The sequence below is a fragment of the Varanus komodoensis genome, unplaced genomic scaffold (assembly GCF_004798865.1).
Source record: "Varanus komodoensis strain SLA01 unplaced genomic scaffold, ASM479886v1 scaffold9, whole genome shotgun sequence".
NCBI classification, from domain to species: Eukaryota; Metazoa; Chordata; class Lepidosauria; order Squamata; family Varanidae; genus Varanus; species Varanus komodoensis.
The window spans coordinates 19,545,502-19,567,787 of NW_025336598.1; the positions used below are offsets into that span (position 1 = coordinate 19,545,502).

General features: G+C 40.4%; 1 protein-coding gene across 2 annotated transcripts in view; it reads right to left on the reverse strand.

Moving 5' to 3' along the window:
* The window catches only part of RFC1 (replication factor C subunit 1), a 52,560-nt gene that overhangs the window by 20,900 nt on the left and 9,374 nt on the right, over positions 1-22,286 (reverse strand). For both annotated transcript variants that reach the window (XM_044417681.1, XM_044417682.1), the window contains 7 exons: positions 10,737-10,969; positions 8,907-8,981; positions 6,350-6,427; positions 5,089-5,176; positions 4,720-5,000; positions 4,230-4,337; positions 1,429-1,608 (listed from right to left, as the gene is read on the reverse strand). In XM_044417681.1, the coding sequence (XP_044273616.1) occupies positions 1,429-1,608; positions 4,230-4,337; positions 4,720-5,000; positions 5,089-5,176; positions 6,350-6,427; positions 8,907-8,981; positions 10,737-10,969 (1,043 nt within the window). The remainder of the gene's footprint in view (positions 1-1,428; positions 1,609-4,229; positions 4,338-4,719; positions 5,001-5,088; positions 5,177-6,349; positions 6,428-8,906; positions 8,982-10,736; positions 10,970-22,286) is intronic.

The window sequence follows — 22,286 nt, forward strand, 5'->3', positions numbered from 1 at the left end:
AAGAGGAAAAATACTTTTTTTTTTAAATATAGAACAGTAAGAAGAAGTAACCAGGAAAACAAGGGAAAAGAATTTGGATTCAACGGGTAAGAACAATTCTAGAACAAACAAGTAAGTACGAGAAGACAAGGTAATGGCTCGAGGCAATGCGATCAGCAGTTGAAAGAAGACTGAGGAAATGGTGGGCGCTCCGCCTTATATAGCACCAGGGGGAGGGGTGTGGAGTTCCCACCAAAAACGGTTGCAGCTTAAGTATTCTGGCCAGCAACAGGCACTGCGCAGGTGCAGTACCCATTATGTGTGATGCACAGAGACCACAAAGAAGAAAATCAGGTTCCTGTCCCTTTCTCTTTGGAAGGGTGTGCAGGAGAAAGAGATCCCTTTCTGCTCCCTGGGAAGCAGGCAGGTAGAGAGGATCCCATTTTTCCTTTGATTCATCTGAAAGAAAAAGGGACCCATTCTCTCTCCCTAGCCAACAAGTGCCTATTGTCATACATGTGCCAGAATTCTTTCATTATTCCCTACATAAAACAGTTCCACTCACCTGCCTTCCAAAGTTCTATACAGTTTATTAAGCTATAAAACATGAAAGCTAACATGATTACGAAACTGGAGCATCTTCCTTAAAAGGAAAGGCTAAAGAATTAGGTATATATAATGAGGGTTAGAAAAAAAGATACCAGGCGTAAATGTTAGAAATTTGTATAATCATATAACGTGAATCAGCATTGACAGGAGAGAATTGTCTCCTTCATATACAGTTTTATAACTGTAGCATCTAACTAAACCAATCTGAAGATGTCTTGTTGCCTGGGAAAGATGGACACTGTAATCCAACTTATCTTAGGGACAGGTTGGTAATAGCTGCATAAAAAGAGCTGGCTAGAATCAAACAAAAAGGTAATTTTATACAATAAATAAATAAATGACACAAATCATTGCCATGGATTATGGCAATACTCAGTAACTTAACTGACTGTAAAGAGTGAGACAAATTCACGGATGGTGTCAATTAATAATTGTTAGAAATGACAGTTAAATGTGACTTTGAGATTAAGGGGTAGTACATTTGTGTTTACCAGGCTATCACCATACTGCACCGACTCTAAAGTTTCCAAAAATACTGCTGGACACAACTGGAGATAAAACCTTGATCTGATATAGTAGCAGCATTCTATTCTTAAGACTGGAACATGGCAATTACTCCCTTGACATGTGGCAGGTGATCAAGAGCTACATTTCCTGGTCTGCAAAAAGTAAATACCAGGCCACCCAAGATGAATGTGAAAGGTATGTGAGATTGGCCAGCCAGGAGAAGAGGATAATCCATGGGCCACAGAGGAAAGAATCCTCTAATTATAGTTAAACAAAGAATGCAACACATTACACTTCAGCATATTTAGCTCATTCAACTCCAGAATAACTTACCTTTTCACACTTGGACATACCACAGTCTCGACCCTTAATAAGGTAGCTCGTCTTCTTGCTGACATTACCAGTTACCTTCCCTCCATAGCGCTCAATTACAGACTTAGCCTCATCACGTTCAATAGATTCCAGGACACCTGTGATCACAAATGTCATACCTTCCAAGCAATTTTCACCACCCTAAAAGTCAAAATGGTGCAACAGGAAGTAGTTTATGGCAGTAACTATGAAGTCTACAGCATCTTTGTTCCAAGATAATCAGAAATAACCAGTTATTACTTTAAAAATCATAAAAATATGGTGACCTTTTTCATCATATGTTGTGAATGTCAAGTGAAAAATATTTTCGATTCAGTATGGGTAAAAAGGTGGCTCCCTGCAAATCAACTTGCAACTTTGAAGTCAGCTTTGTAAGCATTCATTCTTTCATTCATTGTATTTATATTCTACCCTTTTCCTTTCAAGGAACTCAAGGCAGCTTAAATAATTTGGCTTATGGCTGGTACCAAACTTACTTTGCATATACAAATAAAATCTTTTTTCTTATGTTTGTCCAAATAAAGAGCCATCTGATCAAAGAAGTGAAAATGCACCAGGCAAAATAAGCAGGCATACAATTGTCCTTGCACTCACAAAGTTATACACAATAGACACTATGTTGCGGTATAGCAGTTAAGAGGTTTTGGACTTTGATTAGAAAGACTACAAAGGTCATGGGGCAGTCATCATCTCTCAGACCAGTGAATTCACAGGCTTATTGGGAAGGGAGAACAATGTATACCACCCTGATCTACTTGAAGAAAGGGTTCAATACAAGTTAATAGATGAAAGGTGAGGATTACACCTCTTCCAACAGAAGAGTGAGAACTAGGGAATCCTACCATACAGAATTGGTAACAGAATTTTTCTGCCCCAAGATAGACTAGGTCAGACTTCCTGGTCCAACAAACCACCAGGAAAAGCTCTAAAACATGGCTTGTAATCCTGATTTGTAGTGAGTGCTTGAACCAACTTCTCAGATCAGACTACTGTGGCTTAATAAATCAAGACATATTCTCTGAAGCTAGGCATTCAAGAAAAAAACAGAGCTTTGAACTTATGGTGTGTTGAACTGGAAACATCCCTTCTAAACCGTATATCTTACACAGGGAAAACAGAATAATCTTTACTTTTATTATTTATTTTGCATAATTTTATCCACAGTCTTAAGGTAATACCTAGTTTTCAAGTTGAAAAAGCTGCAATGTTCAAACTTCTTAAATATAATTTCCATGTTTATAGTTGGATTGAGGCCATATTCGGTAAAGCATAAAATGTGTTTCTTGGTAGTATTAGCATATACTGGTACACTGTTCAGACAATGAATGGCAAGGCACACCTGTGGTTCCTGAGCTTTCCTAGTGAACATTAGAACTGCTAGTATTTCCCAGTGGCCACCTAAAGCTTTAAACCAGCAGTATGAATATCAGAATTAACCATGTTTATAGCATACCACATGTAAAAACCAAAGTATGCACATACATATATCTATCACTCACATTCACAACCGCCCCCCCCCCCAAGAAAGCTTCTCTGTACAACTTGGAAAGACACAAATTCTGTCTATTCCCATATAGGTTAAAAAGTACAACTGATTTTTAACTATGTTAATGCACCCACAGAGATTACAAGACCTGAGACTTTATGTATACACTGTGTATATGCACAGGAAGAAAATGCATGTGGCCCTCATGGGATTAAGAGAATAGAAGCAGGGGATCCAAACACAGGCATAACAATGACAGTCTGAGTAGACTGGGAAGAGTTCTTGCACCACACCAGAACAGCAGAGATACAGTGGTGCCCTCGCTCATGAACTTAATCCGTTCCAGGACTCTGGTCATGACCCAAATTGGTCGTGAGCCAAGTCAAATTTCCCCATAAGGTTCAATGTAAATAAAGTTAATCTGTTCTGTAACCATTTTTTAAATCAGAAAAATGTGAAGCAAAGTGACAACAAAGATTGCAGCCCTCCACCCCAAGCACAAGCGCAGCCATCTCCCCGTGCCCCCAGCAGGTCCAAGATCGCGCCTGTCATCCCTGCAGGTGCCCGTCATCCCAGCGCGCTGGGGGAGTGGGCGGGAGAGACAGGCATGATCACGGGCGCACTGGGGGAGGGAGAGATGGGCGCAAACGGTGCACTGGGGTGGGGAGATGGTCGCAATCTCAGTTCCATTCGTGCAGGGAATGCGTGCCTGATCAGAGGCGTGCTCCTGCACAAACGGAACTGCGATCACGGCCATCTCTCCCGCGGCTCTGCTTTGCTGCTCCCGTCTTTCCTGCAGCAGCGCACCTCTGATGACGCCTTCCCTGCACGAAAGCAACTGCAATCGTGGCCATCTCTCCACTTGGGGGGCGGGGGGGATATGGCTGCAATCACAGTTCCGTTCATGCAGGGAAGGCATGCCTGATCAGAGGCATGCTCCTGCAGGAAAGACAGGCAGAATCTCAGCCATCTCCCCCACGGCTCTGCTTTGCTGGTCCCGTCTTTCCTGCAGCAGGATGCTTCTGATCATGCACGCCTTTCCTGCACAAACGGAACTGCGATCGTGGCCATCTCCCCACTTGGGGGGGGGGATATGGCTGTGATCTTGGTCGCCACCCAAAGTAGTGTTCGTGACCCAAGTCAAATTTTTCAGAAATTTTTGTTCGTGACCTGATTTGTTCATGAACCAAGGCGTTCATGAGCCGAGGTACCACTGTACCAATCATGAGTGACATACAGTGTATACTATTCTTGTATATCAAACATTTGGACTCACTTGTGGTATGTCTTTAGAGCCAAGTGCTTTGGGACCTTCTCGATTGAGGAAGCTTCTATAAGCCTGATAATTGGTTCGCTTCTTTTCAGAATCTTCAGGACTTACAGACTTTAAAATCAAACAAAGGAAAGAAATCATATAACAGGGTTATAACCAGGTTTCGTATGGCTCAAAATTATGTGAAAAAATGAGTATGCCTTAACAGACAGACACAACTATCTGGCCCCCAACAGATCGGGATAAGCATGAGATGTGGAGACAATCACCCTGTAATTACAATAACTACTACAACATTTGGCATGCTTTTTTTCTGAACCTTATGCATAAAATAGGCATCTTGGTCCACAATATGGCAGAACATATGCATATGTATTCAGGCACTTCTATAGTACATCTCGGTTGACAGCAAGGTAAAATATGCCTCATCAGCATGCATTAAAAAACAGTAACAATCAAACATAATGACCTCAAGGGTGCTCCTCAAACCTACCTTAGATGTTTGGGGAGAGACCTTCTCCTTTGTAGGTGCTTTTCCTTTTGGAGTCACACTTTCTTTTTTGATACTCTCTTCTTCTGGAGTCCCATTTTCTATTTTAATACTGTCTGCTTTTTGTTTTAGCACTGCCAACTTGGAGCTAACCTTTGATGACATAATCTTATTTACCAAATCCTTCCTTTCTGTACTGACAGAAGACTCCGTATGAGCTTCCAGATTAATTTTATCATTTGCAGAATGAGGTTTTGCATCAAAACATGAACTGGCAGGTTTCACTGAAGGAAAAAGAGAGAGAGAGAGCCTTAAGCATAAAATAGCTAAATCCTGGCAAGCTGAGAATCCATTTTTCAAAACAAAAATTACCTTTGTGAGATTGCTTATTCTTTTCTGCTTCATCTGTACTAATTTTGTCCACTGAAGCTATCTGCTTCTCTTCAGGTTCTTTTCGAGGCTAAAGGAGTAACAGCAGATTAGAAGATGTCTTCATGAATAACTATTGTGGAGAACTATTACTAATAGTAAATAAGAAGCTGTTTTACAGTAGAACTTAAAATCTCAACTATTTTAAAACCATTATTCTTCAAAGCACTTTATAACAGTACTTCAGCCCTTTAAAAAACCAGTAATGTAAATCAGGTATTAACTGATTAAATTGGAGATGTGCAATTTATGGTGCAGATTGCTTTCATAAACGGTAGCACCAATGTCCTAAAAGCTGGGTATATTTGCAGGATGTGGCAGTGTTTATTAGCCAAATAATTATGTATTAATTAATACCCTTAAAATTAATACCCATTTTTAATACTGAAGAGTTTCCATCTTTGCCGTTCAAAACTTCAATAAATCAAGATAACCCCCCCCCCACACACACACACACACACACACACACACACACAGAGAGAGAGAGAGAGAGAGAGAGAGAGAGAGAGAGAGAGAGAGAGAGAGAGAGAGCGAGCGAGATTAGGAAGCAAATAATCTCTCCCACTATATCCAATGCAAAGACTGGGAGTGCCACTGCTTATGCAGCCAGAATAGTACTACACAAGGGGAAGGCATCCACAGGCTTGTGTAGACAAAGCTTGATGGAACACCAAGATTTTTTTTAAGAACCTGGGCGGGGAGGATGGGGAGGAGAGGAAGCACAGAAACAGCCCAATGAGAAATGTGTGTACACTATGGCCAAGGAATGCAGAATGACTGTTGGCAAGAATGGAAAACTAGGCTGAAGGTTAGGGAACAGAATAGGATGGCTGGAGCAGCATTACACAGCCCTATGGATTTTAGTGGTTTCAAACCTTTTGAACAAACCTTAAAATTCCTAGTGTACTTATCCCTACTTTCTTCACTTCTGAATTATTAGGTATGTAGACACCAGATTTTCCCAACTTACTGGAAATATTAGAGAGATGCTCATGTTGGATCCCCTGTAAATCATCTCAGTATTGAGTCAGTATCAGTATTAAACAGTATCTGCTACTAGAGTAATTCCTAGAAATTTTTATCAACTTATCAAGAATCCCACCACAGAACAATCTGTAACCTATAGCAAGTTGTGGGATGACCCTTCACTCCTAGAATTACACTGAAGGTATTTACACAGAGCAATTACTTCATAAAATGTTACCTTTTTCTTTTTTGGTGTCTCATCCAACATGGCCAGAGTTCTGGCAAATTCTTCATCTTCATGTAACTGTCTCTCCATCTGTAAAGAGCATAAAGAACATATCAAGAGGAAATTGGCATTACTAATAAACAGGGGTTTATCCTGCCTGTAAATGAAGACAGATATGAGGCCCAACACAAGCAATGTTATTGAACTTTGGAATTCATTGGTTTGGAATATGAATTTTGGCAAATTTCCCATCCATTCCTCTTTCCTTGTGTGCAATGTCTTTATAGACAGGCACCAACTGTTGTGTTTAACTGATTATATACAAGTTCCAAGATGGGGTTAGTTATCTCAGCAATACTGCAAGTGAGAAAGATCTTGGAATTGTTGTGGATCATAAGTTGACTATGAATCAACAATGTGATGTGGCTGCAAAAAGGGCAAATGCTATTTTAGGCTGCATTAATAGAAGTATCACTTCCAAATCATGTGAAGTACTAGCTCCCCTTTACTCAGCAATGGTTAGGCCTCACCTTAAGTACTATGTCCAGTTCTAGGCACCACAGTTTAAGAAAGATAAGAGTACAGACAATCTGGAAAGGATTCAGATGAGGGCAACAAGGATGATCTGGGGACTGGAAATAAAGCTGATGAGGAGAGATTGAAAGAATTGGGCATGTTTAGCCTCAAAAAGAGAAGACTGGGGGGAGATAGGATTGCATTCATCTAACTATTGAAAGAGGAAGGCCAGGATCTCTTCCTGATAATCCCAGAGTCCAGAAAATGGACTAACAGGCTCAAGTTACAGGAAGTTAAATTCCAGCTAATCATCAGGAAGAACTTCTTGAGTGTTAGAGCAGAATGACAAAGGAACCAATTTTCTAGGGAGTTGAGGGCTAACCCACACGAGAGGCATTCAAGGGGAACAGTCATCTGAGAGGGATGGTTTAACTTACAGTTCTGCACTGAGCAGGATGGCCTTTTCAGCCCCTTCCTATTTTTTAATTCTAATTCTATGTTGCTTCAAAGGCCTTTGGGGCTGAGGAGTACCATCAAAATAAGTCAAATAAACAAGAAGGAGGGAAGAAGGAATTTCCTTCTTCTATTCACCCCCAGTGTTACAAATCAGCAACCCAGGGACCAGGAATACTGGGAAAGGCTGTTCTCAGGACTCCTCATGGAATACAGGGACAATTACATTTCTCCCATCTGACCTATTGTCTTAGTAGAATGGGAAGAAAAGGCAGGTTTGCAAGAAGGCAATAAGATGGGGCTTTTACTCTCATTCTCACAGCAGCATGGATAGCCTTTCCCAACTGGTGTCCCCCAGATAGTTTCCATTTCAATTCCCACCAGCCCCAGCCAGCATGAGCAATGATCAGGAATGCTGGAAGAATTTTTTTTCAGTCTGGAATAATACCCCCAGTCTTTTTGTGAAATCTGGAGAAACACCACCAGCTTATTTTAAACTAATCCAAGGAGAATCAGGGAAAGGTGTTCCTCATCCTCATTGATATAAACTAAATGTTAATTATACCCTACCATTTGGATGAGTCTTCTTGCAAATGGCACTTTTGAGTTAAAGAAAGCCATCCTTGTTTAATCTAACACTCCTTCAACAAACAAATCATATTATCAGAAGTTGGAACAAATACAAGTTCAGAATCCATTTACAATTATTCAACTGAACAAAGTAAAGAGAAAAACAAGAAAACTTTTTACTAATACAAGTAACAGCAGCAACTGCTGCTCACGGCCTTTTATCAAGTATTGTTTCTTCAAAGGAAGCTAATTTCTTCCTGCCAAGAGGTTTATTGAAGAGAGCTCTACTGTGCACTTTACCCAAATCCAATCTTTTAGCAAGAATGAGATGAAAACTTGCCTTAGTGCATGATTCAGACAGATAACTTTATAAACAGAATGCCACAGGCTCTGCTTTTACGTGATCATAAGCCATGAGAGGATATTTGGATCAATGAGTAGCATTAATCTTTCCTGTTTTCATTGTTAAGCTGAACATGGACAGACCCAACAATAAAAATGGAAGTCAGGTCAGTGAGTAATGCAAAGGAAAAAAAAAAAGCCTCCATCTATAGTTGGGATTAGATGTAAGTAATCTAACTAATTAAATCACCACTTCAAATTAACAATTTGATAAAAATTGCTAATGTGGAGGGCCTGCTTCATGAAGGGGACTTTATCCAGAAGCCTCTGACATGCTGAAACTGGGTCTTGGGTAGGCACTCTGGAACCTCCAGATTATAAACCAGCAGATGAAGGTCTAGGGTAAAATAAAATAACTGCATACACTTTGAGTGGTAGCAGTTCAGCTGCCCCATAAAATTAGGGCTACAGTTGAGGAAGAAGCTTGCAGGTCACTCTTTGGAAGAAAATTCAGGTAAAAATGGAGAACAGAAAGGAAGGAGAGGACAGAGTGCAGGCCAGGAACAATGGTAAATCAGTCGAAAAGGAAAGGTTGTGCAGGGGAGCTGTAATGAAACAAAAGAACCCTTCCACATACAGAATCAAAAATGGGCAGCTAAAAGAACTAGAGAGCAAACAAGTATTTTACCTCTACATTCTCTTCAAGCTGTAGTTGCTTGGCAATAGCCTCATCATTTAGTGTTGAGTCCTTGCTTTGTGAACGCTGCACCACAAAGAAAGAAGAATCACAGGTAGGTTCAATTTGTAGCCATATTCAGACAAGTGTCATGGACTAATGGAAGGAAAATCCTAATGCCTCGTCCTAAATACCTGAACCTAAGAAAAGCAACATGCAAACCTTGAAAGGCTCTTCTTTGCACTTCTCAGGAACAGAAGGAAATATCAATATCTTGCAATCAAATGGTTTTCAAAAAGACATCCTGGGGAATGTAACTACAAGGACCTTTATCACATTTTATTGCAGAAACACAGTGGATGCATCAGTATATGTTGCAATCTATAAATCAGTAAGAATCCCACACTATTGCAAATGCCATATTAAAACACCTACTAGGACATACTTGTTTCTGATGTGAGAAAATTCAAAATTGACAGGCTTGTGCACAAAATATATTAATCTAAAGCTGAAACTGAGAACCACATTTTGTAAGTAAGTCTTCTCTAAATATTCCCTAATCCAGCCAATGATGTTCCATCAAGGGTAAAATGAATGCACAAAAGAGCTAGGATTTGGGGCTGACGTATGTTAAGCACCCAGCCCTCAGTTCTTAATTTCTTAACTCAAGCTTCCTATTTCAGGTGCAGAGAAGGGAGTATATAGTTGTTTCTATTCCTGACTAATAATTTTCACTATTTTCTTGTGTCAGAAGAGGGAATTAATTAAATCTTATGTTAAACAATTAAATGTTTGCTGAAGAGGTCTGATACCACTATTATATATTGGCTCTTGGTTTGAATGTGCATTATCTGCCCTAGCAGTTCGAGGCAAGCAAAAGTGCAATGAAAGATGGTTTAATCCTGGATTGTTTTGCCAACAAACCATTCATTTGGCTTTCCAAAAGTTTAAGAGGAAAGCCTATATCCTCTGCACATTTTGTTTTGAAATTTCCTTTGTGTCAAATGATTTGACATGTTTCCTGAGATTATATATGGATGTCTAATTATCACAAGATAGCAAATTTTAGGAGTGCCATGAAAAATTGTCCATCCCAACTATTAACTTTACTGAAGCAACTATCTTGCAGCAACACTACTGCCTTTACCTTTCCTGACAAGTAAACTGACTATACTTATGCTGCTAGAAAAAAACTGGTCTGCAGAAGCACACACTAATCCATAGGATCCAGCAGCCCTTATTTAATAAACTCAGCCACGACTAGTAATAGAGCTTTTCAGTGGTTGCCCCATGACTGGAATTCTTTCTCAGTGGAAATATGCCAAATCTTTTTTATGGCCTTTTCATGTGCCATGAAAGCTTCTCTTTTCCTAGAAGCTTTTGCAATATATATTGTTAGGAAGTAAGATGGTTCTAAAATAGAATTTTACAATTTTCTTTGAGCTTAGTCTTTAATTTTAAGAACTTTTAATGTACTAAACTTTAATGTAATAATACTTTTATCTTGTGGGCAGCTCTTAAGACTTAGATCCAAAAGCAGGCTATTAATCCATCAATCCAAGTATAAAATGTAAAAACATATTAAACATGAAAAGAGCTGTTCAAGAATGGAGGTAAGTCAGTTTAATTGTCCTAGCTATAAACCCTAAAACAGGATAAAAATTAAGCTGCAACTTAATATTTCAATAGCAAAATCATTCATTCTGGCATTCACTAACTACTACTTTGATACTCTACTACAGAAAGGAAACCTAACAGAAATGCATCTCACACATTTTTCATTAAATTCATAAACATTCCTATTCATAAGCACAGAAAAAAATAGCCACTGGTATTACCCACCTCTTTTCGTTTACTCGACACCAACTTCTTCTCTGATCTATGGATACTACCAGTTCCAAAGTAATCAGTTACAGAGATTGGTGTCAGTTTTGCAGGAGATAAGGGTTTATTTTTTATTTTAGGTTTGTGGTTTGCTTTGGGTGCTCCAGTTGTTACAAGGGGAATGCTTGCAGATCTCCCATTCTCCTTGGGCTTTTGGGAAGTTTTTTTACTAATGAAATCATCATCTTCATCTGAGTTTCAAAAAGAAAATGAAAGAAGCATTTAATTACTCCTCAGTACCAAAAATCTGAATAAGGTAATAATTGAAAGTAATACTTCCTTTCTATTTGAAAGCTTGCAGTACTTGTAAAGATGCAAAACGAAAGGATTTGAACAGGTTTTACAATGGAAAGAGAAATCTTGATATTAGGGCTTTTTCACACCCCCACCCCCCCAGCATCCATCTGCAGGGAAAGAGTTTGTCCACAGTACTGCCTTGCAAAGCAGCCCCTATGCAGAATGGTGGAAATTATTATCTCCATTGGCAGGTATCATTGTCTCCATCCATTTGAATAGGCTCTGCTTTTATAAGAGGCAAAAGACTATTCTCTGCAAGGGAATTTGGGACAAGAGATACAGCCATTTTCCCTATCTTTCAAAGCAGGGATAAGTATGCAGTTTTATCTTGCTTGAATTTTAATCTAAGCCTTAAAACAGGCATGTCCAAAGTCCGGCCCAGGGGCCAATTGCGGCCCATTTTCAAATTTCAAGCAGCTCGCAGCCTCTTCTCCCCGCTGGCTCAGCCTGTCACTCATCCCCACCGGCCAGCGTTTTTCCCTTCACCACATAGCGGTTCCTGCAGCTTTCCCCTGCTGCCTCCTGCTCCTTCAAGGCTGGTGGTTATATTTCACCAGAAGATGGCAGTAGACCTGAGTCATCACTCTCGCCGTGTGACCCTTGTGACACAAGGCTTGTGTGCCCATTTCTAAAATGGCGACTGTTACTATAAAAGGAAAGTTGACAGCGAGGGCCACCGCTTCCAGGACAAGTAGAAATTGGAGTATTTTTTCACTGAAACACGAAACAACTGTGTCTGCCTAATTTGCCAAGCGACTGTGGCTGTTTTCAAGGAATTCAATATCAAAAGGCACTACCAGACGAAACATGCTAACTACAACAAGCTAACTGGGAACGAACACGGCGAAAAATTGAAGGAACTGGAAGCTGCTTTAACAGCACAGCAGCGCTTTTTCACAAGAGCCCATGAGTCAAATGAAAATGCCACAAAGGCGAGCTACAAGGTGGCAATGCTGATTGCCAAGCACTGCAAACGTTTTACTGAGGGTGAATTTATTAAAGACTGCGTGATGAAAATGGTGGAGAAAATTTGTCCTGAGAAGAAGCAAGAGTTTGCCAATGTTTGCCTGGCTCGTAACACTGTGGTAGGGAGAACTGAAGACATTTCATCTGATATTAAGAGACAGTTAGAAGCAAAAGGAGTGGAGTTTGACTTTTTTTCGTTAGCCTGCGACAAAAGCACGGATGCATGTGACACTGCTCAGTTATTGATTTTTTTGAGAGGAGTGGACAATGACATGAACGTGAGTGAAGAGCTACTTGACCTCCAGAGCCTTAAGGACCAAACAAGAAGAACAGATTTATTTGTTTCTGTTTGTTCCACCGTAGATGACATGAAACTACCGTGGAATAAAGTCACTGGGATTATTACGGATGGTGCACCTGCCATGGCTGGCGAGCGAAGTAGATTATCAACCCTAGTCTGTAACAAAGTCAGCGAAGAAGGAGGCAAAGCTATAAAACTCCACTGTATTATTCACCAACAAGTTCTCTGTGCCAAACATCTGAAATATGATCATGTTATGAAACCGGTGATGAAGGCTATTAATTATATTCGCTCCAAAGCCCTGTGCCACCCCCAGTTTTAACAGTTTCTATTCAACATCCAGGCTGAATACGGAGATGTTGTGTATCACAACGAGGTCAGATGGCTCAGTCGGGGGTCTGCACTGCAGCGCTGCTACTCTCTTAGGGAGGAAATCGGACAATTCTTGGCAAAAAAGGGACAACCGATGCCAGAGCTATCTGATCCTGTTTGGCTGGCTGATTTTGGATTTTTAGTTGACATGACATCTGAACGTGCTGAACATGAGCCTTCAGGGGCAAAATGCAGTGGTAAGCCAACTATATTCACATATCAAAGCCTTTGGGACCAAGCTGCTACTTTTCCAAAGGCACTTGTCTCAAATGCAGCCCCATACCACACATTTCCCATCGCTGCAGGAAATAATGACCAGTTTTCCCCAGAACAATATGAGTGCGCAAATAAGGAGGTATGAAGCAGACATCTCATCTCTGGCTGAGGAGTTTCAACAGCGCTTTCGGGATTTTGCAGCTATTGAAAAGGAGATCACACTTTTTTCATCTCCTTTCTCTGTGGACCCTGATGACGCTCCAAACCACCTGCAGCTGGAGCTCATTGAGCTGCAGTGTGACACCGAGTGTTGCAGTCGGCACCAACAGCTCCCTCTTGTCAACTTTTACCGCCAGCTGGATAAAGACAGGTTCCAAGAGATTCAAACATTTGCTAAGAAAATGCTGAGCTTGTTTGGTTCGACATACTTGTACGAGAAGACATTCTCAGTTATGAACATTAACAAGAACTGCGTGAGGACGAGACTAAGTGACTCACCTGCGTGACATCTTGCGCATCAAAACCACTGTTTTTGAGCCAGACCAGGCCTATATAATGCAGTCAAGATCTCAGTATCACCCTTCACATTAGTGCAGTTAAGTTATTTGTTTAGTCTTTCATAAAATAGTTCATTTGCATTTAATGTTAATGGTTCAAAGAATGTCAGGCTGAATGGTCGGCCCCCACACATTTTCACCTCACTAAATCTGGCCCTCCTTGCAAAAAGTTTGGACACCCCTGCCTTAAAACAACTCAGAGGCTCATCTCTCCTTTCAGGGACTCATTACCAACCCATCAAACCCCATTCCAGGTCTGAACACAGCAAGCTTCAATAGCTTCTTTAAAAGCAAGCAATCTGTTTATGCCTCTCCCTCTTACAACATGAATTTCTATGCCAAAAATGGAACACAACAGTGCCTCTACATGCAGCTCCCATTTGTAACAGTGTTCAAGCATTAGCCTACCATTCATGTCATATGAAAAGGTTGTTAGTACACTTGCCTATATGTTTGTAGTCTACTTCTAGTCAAATCACAAATACGTACTTTAATAGACCTCTTAACTGAAATGAAATATTAAAACCCTGAACTGTAATAAAAACATAAAAATGGTCCACTGAATCCATTCATAGATTATTTTCACTTAATAACTTTGCTAAATTTAAACAAAAGGAAGATACCTTTAAACCACATCAACAACTTTCTAATCCACTGCATCCTGCTCCTCTTACAACATGATCCTTAAAAATTGTTTGCAATTCCTTGCTATTTTATGAGTCCATTTTCCTAGTAATAAGAACAGCAAACCATCTTCCAGGCTAGAAGATACGGTGAATACTTCAGACTCCTGGGTTGTGGTTATAATATCAGACAAGTCTAAGAACAACACTTTGCTAAATGATTTGGCATTGGAACTGAGCTGGAACGTAGATGTTTCCAAGAAATTTCCCTACCCATTCCTTCAATTCCAAACGCCAGCCTTAGTAACTATGTCTTTGCCTATCACCAGCAATACATTATGTACAAAATCCCTCCTTCTTTACTGTTTCACTGCAGTCCTATTTTGAATTTAAGTAGAATGTCACAAATTCTGCATGGCTGAGACAAGTATCTACTGACCGTGAGCAACTTTTATTGATAAGAATCAACAGGGCCTATTCTGTTCTCAATAGAACCAGTCTTCAGGATTGCAGAAGGTTCTGGCTTGTACCGTCTTTATCTATCATTTTGCAAGCTTACTGGCAAAATAGAAAGTTTGCCAGATCAACTTTGTTGGAGATTTTTTTTTTAATCATCGGTAGTTACCTGAGTGCTTTTCCTAATGAAATCAGGGACAGAAAGTGTATGAAGGGAAGCTAGCAACAAAAATCATCCCCATCACTAATGCACTAACTTTATTTTATTCTTCACTTTGTGAAGGGCCAGGGGCAAAATTTGTTCTGTTCTTTGCAAGACCCAAAAAAACCAAAAAACCCATGATGAATCAAACTGAGAAAACCAGCATCTTGCTAGATGTATAAACCAATTCTTAGAACAGCAGCAAAAAACAAGGATGAGAAAAATGGGGAAAAGACCCACCAAACATTAACCTTTCTCACTTCTCCCCCAAACATGTCTGTTGCTCCTGCCCTCTGATTCCCAGTACTGACAAGGATTCTTAGAGAACATACTATTTGATGATCATTTGATAACTTAGATCAAAAAATGGACTTAAACAGAAGTATCTAGCCTCTTTCACCCTTACAACCAAATTCAATTTTAGAGTATCTCTCAGGGGCCATATACAGTAGTCCCCGGAAATTTGCAAGGATTGCGATCCTAGAGCACCCGCAAATTGTGAAAAACCACGAATGTTGAATGTGGTACAGGTTCATGCCAGAAGCCTTAGAACAAGGGTCCTCAAACTTTTTAGGGGGCCAGTTGAAAGGTGCTGGTGTTGGGCACAGGCTACCAAGGCGGTGCGGGCCGGGCCGGGCCGGGCCAGGCCGGGCCGGGGTGTGGGGGCGGGTGCACCTGTGCTGCTCGCAAGGAGATTGGTTTGGACTCGCTCAGAGAAAGCAATCTCCTTGTGAGAAAGCCGCTGCACAGCGAAGAAAATTCTGCAAAAGACTGAGGCCGCAAATGCTGAACTGCAACTTCACGGGGGTATACTGTACTAGTAGTGAGTATGACTGAAGGCAAAAATGGGCCGGAACAAATACCAGGCATACCAGCAAAGGGCTAGAAACCACCAAACAATCGGTAGTGAAAAACCAGAGGCAGCCATTTTGAGAATCCCAGAGGGCTGCACAGGGTCCCTAGTTGGACTGAACTTGTCCTGTGAACATCAGATTCAACACCCCTTACGTAAGGCAATTGCCTTAATGAACCCCTAGTTCATACATATATTGAGAAATTTTTTTCGATCCAATTCCAGCTCACTCAGAGTAGATACTGAACTTCAGCAACTAAGGATATTAATTAATAAGGGGTATTTCTGTAGATGTGAGTGCAACACCCCCCTCTCAACAGCTACAGTTTAGCATTTCAGATTTACAGAAATAATATACTGTGGGGTCAATCTGCACAAATTACAAACGAGCTGAACATTTGACAACTTTTCATTTAAACCCAGGTCAAATAAGTATTTAATTTCTATTGGCTTTATTGTCTTGTGATATTGTTTTGTTTGTTTGTTTGTTTTTACTTAGCTAACCCCAGAGATTTTGGGTTATTAGACAGTATTAAAATGAAATACATTGTTCAAGCAATCATTATTGAACAAATTCAGGCAATTATTTATTTCTTTATTTATTAATTACAACATTTTTATGCTGCCCCATTCGCCGAAGCCTTGGGGCGGCTTACAACCATAAATAAAACCAATAAGTTAAAATATACATATAAAATAATCATAATAATTTAAACACACATTATAAAATAAGCCGCCCTGGCCAGATAAAATTCAGTGGTATTAACATTTAAAATGTTGCTTCAATAAAAAGGTCTTTGCCTGGCGCCGAAAAACAAATAACGACGGCGCCAGGCCGACCTCTCTGGGGAGCGCATTCCATAACTTAGGCGCCACCGCTGAGAAAGCCCTCCTCCGAGTAGCCACCCCCCTAATTTCTCTCACGGAGGGCTCCCAGAGAAGGGCCTCTCCCACCGATCTCAGAGGGCGACTAGGCATATATGGATGTAAGTGCTCCTTCAGGTAACCAGGACCCAAGCCATTTAGGGCTTTATAGGTCATTACCAACACCTTGAATTGGGCCCGGACTTCAATGGGGAGCCAGTGAAGCTGACGGAGAACTGGTGTCATGTGAACATAACGTCCAGTCCCCGTCAGCAGCCTGGCAGCTCTATTCTGAACCAACTGAAGTATCCGGACCGTCTTCAAGGGTAGCCCCACGTAGAGCGCGTTACAGAAGTCAAGACGGGAAGTCACCAGCGCATGAGTCACTGTTGCAAGGCAGTCGTACTCCAGGTAGGGACGCAGCTGATGAATCAGCCGAAGCTGGAGGAAAGCGCTCCTCGCCGCTGTTGTCACCTGAGCTTCGAGTGAAAGCTCCGAGTCGAGGAGCACTCCCAAGCTGCGGACCTTGTCCCTAGGAGGGAGTGCAACCCTGTTCAGGACAAGGTTCAATTCACCTTCTCCAAAGCCCGAACCGCCAACCAACAGGACCTCCGTCTTGTCTGGATTGAGCTTCAGTTTATTGGCCCTCATCCAGCCCATTACCTCGGCCAGGCACCGGTTCAGTACAGCCACTGCCTCACCTGGATTGGTGGAAAACGAGAGGTAGAGCTGGGTATCATCAGTGTACTGATGGTTCCGCAGCCCACACCTCCTGATGACCTCTCCCAGCGGTTTCATGTAGATGTTGAACAGCAAAGGGGACAAAATGGACCCCTGCGGTACTCCATGGCAAAGCTGCCATGGCGCAGAGCCATAGTCCCCCAGCACCACCTTCTGGAATCGGTCGTTGAGATAGGAGCGGAACCATCGCAAGGCGGTGCCTCCGACCCCCAATCCCGCAAGCCTATCCAGAAGGATACCATGGTCGATGGTATCGAAAGCCGCTGAGAGGTCCAGGAGAACCAACAGGGACGCACTCCCCCTGTCCTTCTCCCTGCACAGGTCATCGTACAGGGCGACCAAGGCAGATTCAGTACCGTACCCGGGTCTGAAGCCGGACTGAAATGGGTCCAGATAATCAGTTTCATCCAATTAGTCTGCATGAAACAAAGCAGTAGCAAACTTGACACATTACTCATAAGTTCAAATGACTAGTTGGCATGTCATCAAGTTAGACAGCTTACTGCACATTTGTAAATAGTTCTGAAAAAATGTTGGTAGTAATTAAATAACATTTTTATGATCTGGACCTTTAATCCAGCAGCAAGTTTTACATGAATTTCCATTAGCACAGTGTAAGAAAGATGGAGGTACAAAAAGCATAGACCTTTTTTTAAAAAATAAGTGTTCCTTGTCAAAGAAATGAAGTTGAAATGTACGTGTATTACAGAACGGTCAAAAAATACTGAGATGCTAGAGGGAAAAAAAACAGTTCTTGCAAATTAAGCCCTCTTTGCAAAACTGGGCAAGGTTCAATGCATCCTTAACAGGTCATCTCCTGTAAACAATGCTCAAGGTTCCATACTTCACTCAACAGTGGAGTGTGGGAGTTACTAATTATTTGGATGTCTCCCAACACACAGGACTAATCTACCAGAGACTGGCTAGCAATGGAAACATTTATAAAAACACTCTGTCTTTTTCCTGTTCATGAGAAATACAGTGTTCTGCTTCCAATCATAGATAATCTAAGAGGAACTGAGGGTGGTTATCCAAACATGGTGATGATAAAAACTGCTTCATGGGATTAAACTGATAAACCTAATGATCTAAACAGCACCACCTATATTAAGAAACAGTGCAATTATACATATGATTTTCATACACTTTAGAATTTGATCCCAACCAAGTCAAAGAACTGAGAAAAGAGGGTGGAAGAGGGAGAGATAGACAAAGAAAGGCAGAAAACGCTGCAATTATGTTTTCAAACAACTGATTTTGTACTTTACCTACAATTCACTACCTAATAAATGACTTTATTTATAGAACAGACATTTATTCTAGCTGAGTTTAAACAGTCAAGTTAGGAATGCAAGAACCATTTGTCTCCACCCACCGGATCAGGCTAATGATCCTGGCTCTCATATTCTAGAGATCACAGGGCATGAAAGTACGGAGGATGCAACATTTCATCTTGTCCACATTCTTAAGAGGATTAACCTAATTTGCACTTAGAGTAATATACACATTAAAATGCAGTTATCAATTATTCAAATTGTGTGATACAGTTCTCACTTCAATTAATGTGTACAAAAAAGCATGTTTGGGGTAAGGGGAAATGCATATAATCTAAATGGACGTTTCATTCAGTTAAAAAAACACAGGGAACATAGAAACACAGAAATAGAGCGAGTCAGAATCATCCATTGACTGATCCACTGACATGAAAGCAACAGCCTCTGCTACTGTTGCTGTCCAGTGGCTGGTATTCAAATACATGCAACTTCTAATCCTAAGGGGTTCCATATTCCCAACATGACTAGTAACCATTGACAGCATTATTAGCTATACATTTGTCTGTTCTTTTTTTTTAAAAGCCAACTGAGCAGCCAGACAGTGCCAGAAGATGAGGCTCCTAAGTTGAAAGGCATTCACTGGGGAAGAGCAATGGACAAGTGTGAATAGCACTGCCATTAATGATGCAACTATGCAAAAAATCAATGATGCATAATAATGATGCAAAAAATCAAGGCAAACTGGAAACCATAAAGCAAGAAATGCAACAGTTAAATATTTCCATACTTGGTTGTGAGGGAATGATAATTCACTGAAATGGGACATTTTCAGTAAGTCAAACACAAAGGGCTTTACTCTCAGAAGAAATTGAGTAACTCTTAATACTGAAGCAAAAAGTAGCACAGGCAGTAAGAGATTATACTGTAAAGTCCAACTGAACAATATCAACAAGAATTCTCAAAAACCTATCAACATAACCATCATTCAAGTCTATGCTCCAACAATAAAAAGAAGAAAAGATTGAAAATGTTAGTGCAGATTTGAGAGAAAATTGATAAAATACCAAAACAAGACATGGTGGTAATCAAAGATAACTGGAACATAAAACTAGGAAGCAAAGCCAAAGCCAGTGCTGTTGAGAATTTGGCCTAGGGGTCAGAAACAAGGGACATCTTTCAGAGGATCCAAAAATGACTCAAAAAATTTGGTTAAGCCAACAATCTATTTATTACAAAAGCGTATTTCAGGCAACCACTCAGATTATATACGTGGGCATCACCAGATGGTCAATATAAAAATCAAACAGACTATATAAATGGAAGTAAGAGAGAAACTGTATTGTTGCTGCCAAAACAAGACCAGGAGCAGACTGTGGTAGTGACCAGAGTAAAGCTGAAAAAGATCACTAACAGAAACATAGTACCAAATTACAACATACCTGAAGAATTTAAAGTCCATAAAGGACAGATTTGCATTACTGGATTCAATTGAATTTGAACAAGAAGAACTGGGGATTGTAACTAGCTATATTATTAGGGAAGAATGTGCAAAGACAATTACTGTAGTAAAAAGAGAGAAAAAGCATGGTGAGCAAAAGAAACAATTGCTAAGGACAAGCAAGGAGGAAAAGCAAACAGTGGAAGAATAGAGTCAGAATCCTGAATGCAAATTTTGATTTTTACTATCATATAGAAACAAAAAGAATTATTACAATGACCAGTAATGGAATGACCAGAAATGGAAGAGAACAACCTAAGAGGAAAAACAAGGGACATCTTTCAGAAGATCCAAAAAATCAAAAGGAAATTCAAACCTAGATAAAGTAGCATACTATCTCGCCAGGATAAAATAAAGAGAAGGTGGAAATGGTATGCAGAAGAGCTATACAGAAGAGATTAAAGATTACAAATTCTCTCAAAAAGGAATCCTATGAGGAATACCCTGCAATATTAGAAAGTGAAATGCCACACTGGGCGGCAGAATATAGGGCAGATGCACCAGAACCCAGGCAAGTGGAACCAAGGTAATACAAGTTTGGAATTAAATCACCAGTCTAGTTACCAGCCCAAATTGTAAACTAAGCCAAGGTCAGAACTGGGAGTAGGCAGTGGAGCAAAGCAAGGTGTATTCCAACAAGCAAGACCATAGTGAGAGCAGGCAAGAGGTCAAGAACCAGTAAGGCAACACAACAAGGAGCAGGAGCAAGTCCTTCTAGATGTGAGCACAATGGGCTACAGAACACAGGAAACCAGTTTTGCTGAAACATCTTCTGGAGGAAAGAAGTAGCTCTTTCCCCAGGGCTCAAAGGTGGTACTCATAAAGGCCCTAGTAGCTGAAGAAGAGTCTGGAATTAATCCTGCAACTGTCAGGGTTGATCCTCTGGTGCTAGGCCAGCAGATGGAGACCTGGAGCTGCTGAGATCCTAACAATGGAATAGCAATAAAACTTTTCTGAAATAAATGGGTGTGTCTTATCCCTTGAGTGTCCTTTTGCATAACCTGCATTCTGGACAAGAAGCTTAAGTTTTGCCATGTTCTCTTAGAATATGGAGAAACAGAATGGTCTTCTATAGGCAAAGGTGGCAGACAGGAGCGTCCCTTATCTCCTTATCCATTCAACCTATATGAAGAACATCATAAGGAAAGCTGCAGGGAAGTTGAAAATTGGCAGAAGACACATCAGTAATTTAAGATACTGTCTTACTGGCAGAAAGCTACAATGAATTGAAAAGACTCTTGAGGAAAGTGAAAGAAGAAAGTAAAAGCAGGACTGCAGCTAATATCAAGAAATCAAATTCATCGCTATAGAAAATTTACAAATCCTTATGGTCAACAATGAAGAAACAGACATTGCGAAAGATTTGCATAACTTGGTTCAGTTAATTTCCCTCTGTTACATGTAAATAAGGCCACTGCCTTAAATCTGCTCAGCCATAAGGTCTGCAGTATAAAAAAGTGGGGAGTACAGGAATCAATTCTGCACAACAAATACATTCTCTCACATACTGGTCGACTGTGATACACCCCTTTTTTTAGTAAACATATGGCTGAAAGTACTGTCAACTGCTAAAACACTGCTCAGAACCAGCAGAGAAGATAAGCAATGTATAAGCAATTATAAGGTATGTCAAATTAAGCATTAACTGACAGTCAGTAGATAAGAATAACCATGATCTGCAGTTGTGATACTTCACAATTAACTTGAGCAAGGCTTTCTAGAATGTAGTTCATGGAAAACTTTTGCTGCAACACCAAAGTTACATAATACAGAACACCTCTGGTTATTTTAAATAAGGTATGCCCACAGCAACATTAGAAAGTGTGTGTCCATCATGAACATTGGAAAACTAACTTCTTTTCAACAAGGAGCAATTGTCAATTTTAAAACAGCAAAAGTAGCCCTGAGAGCTTTTCACTCCCTCATTTTTCCCCATTCTAGGTGCAACATTATCCACATCACATAGCTTGCATCACACTGTACTCAAAATATGCTAATACTCTACTCTTGACAGCTACCTTTTAGTGAACAGTCAGGCATGAAAAGTAACATTTTGTTACAAAGCTATTTGCATTTAACATTTTGTACCAGCCTTATAAACAAGTTTTCACCTTGTTCTCTGTGGCCAGAAAGAAATGCCTTTGTCTAAACAGACAAGTACGTTTTCCAAAAAATAGATTTGGATTAGAAATGTAATCAAGATGCAGTGAACAAACTAGAAAAAAAGATTCATATTTTGTATTTTTAAGTCATTTTTCAGGTTGCTTTATACTCCACCTTTTAATCAA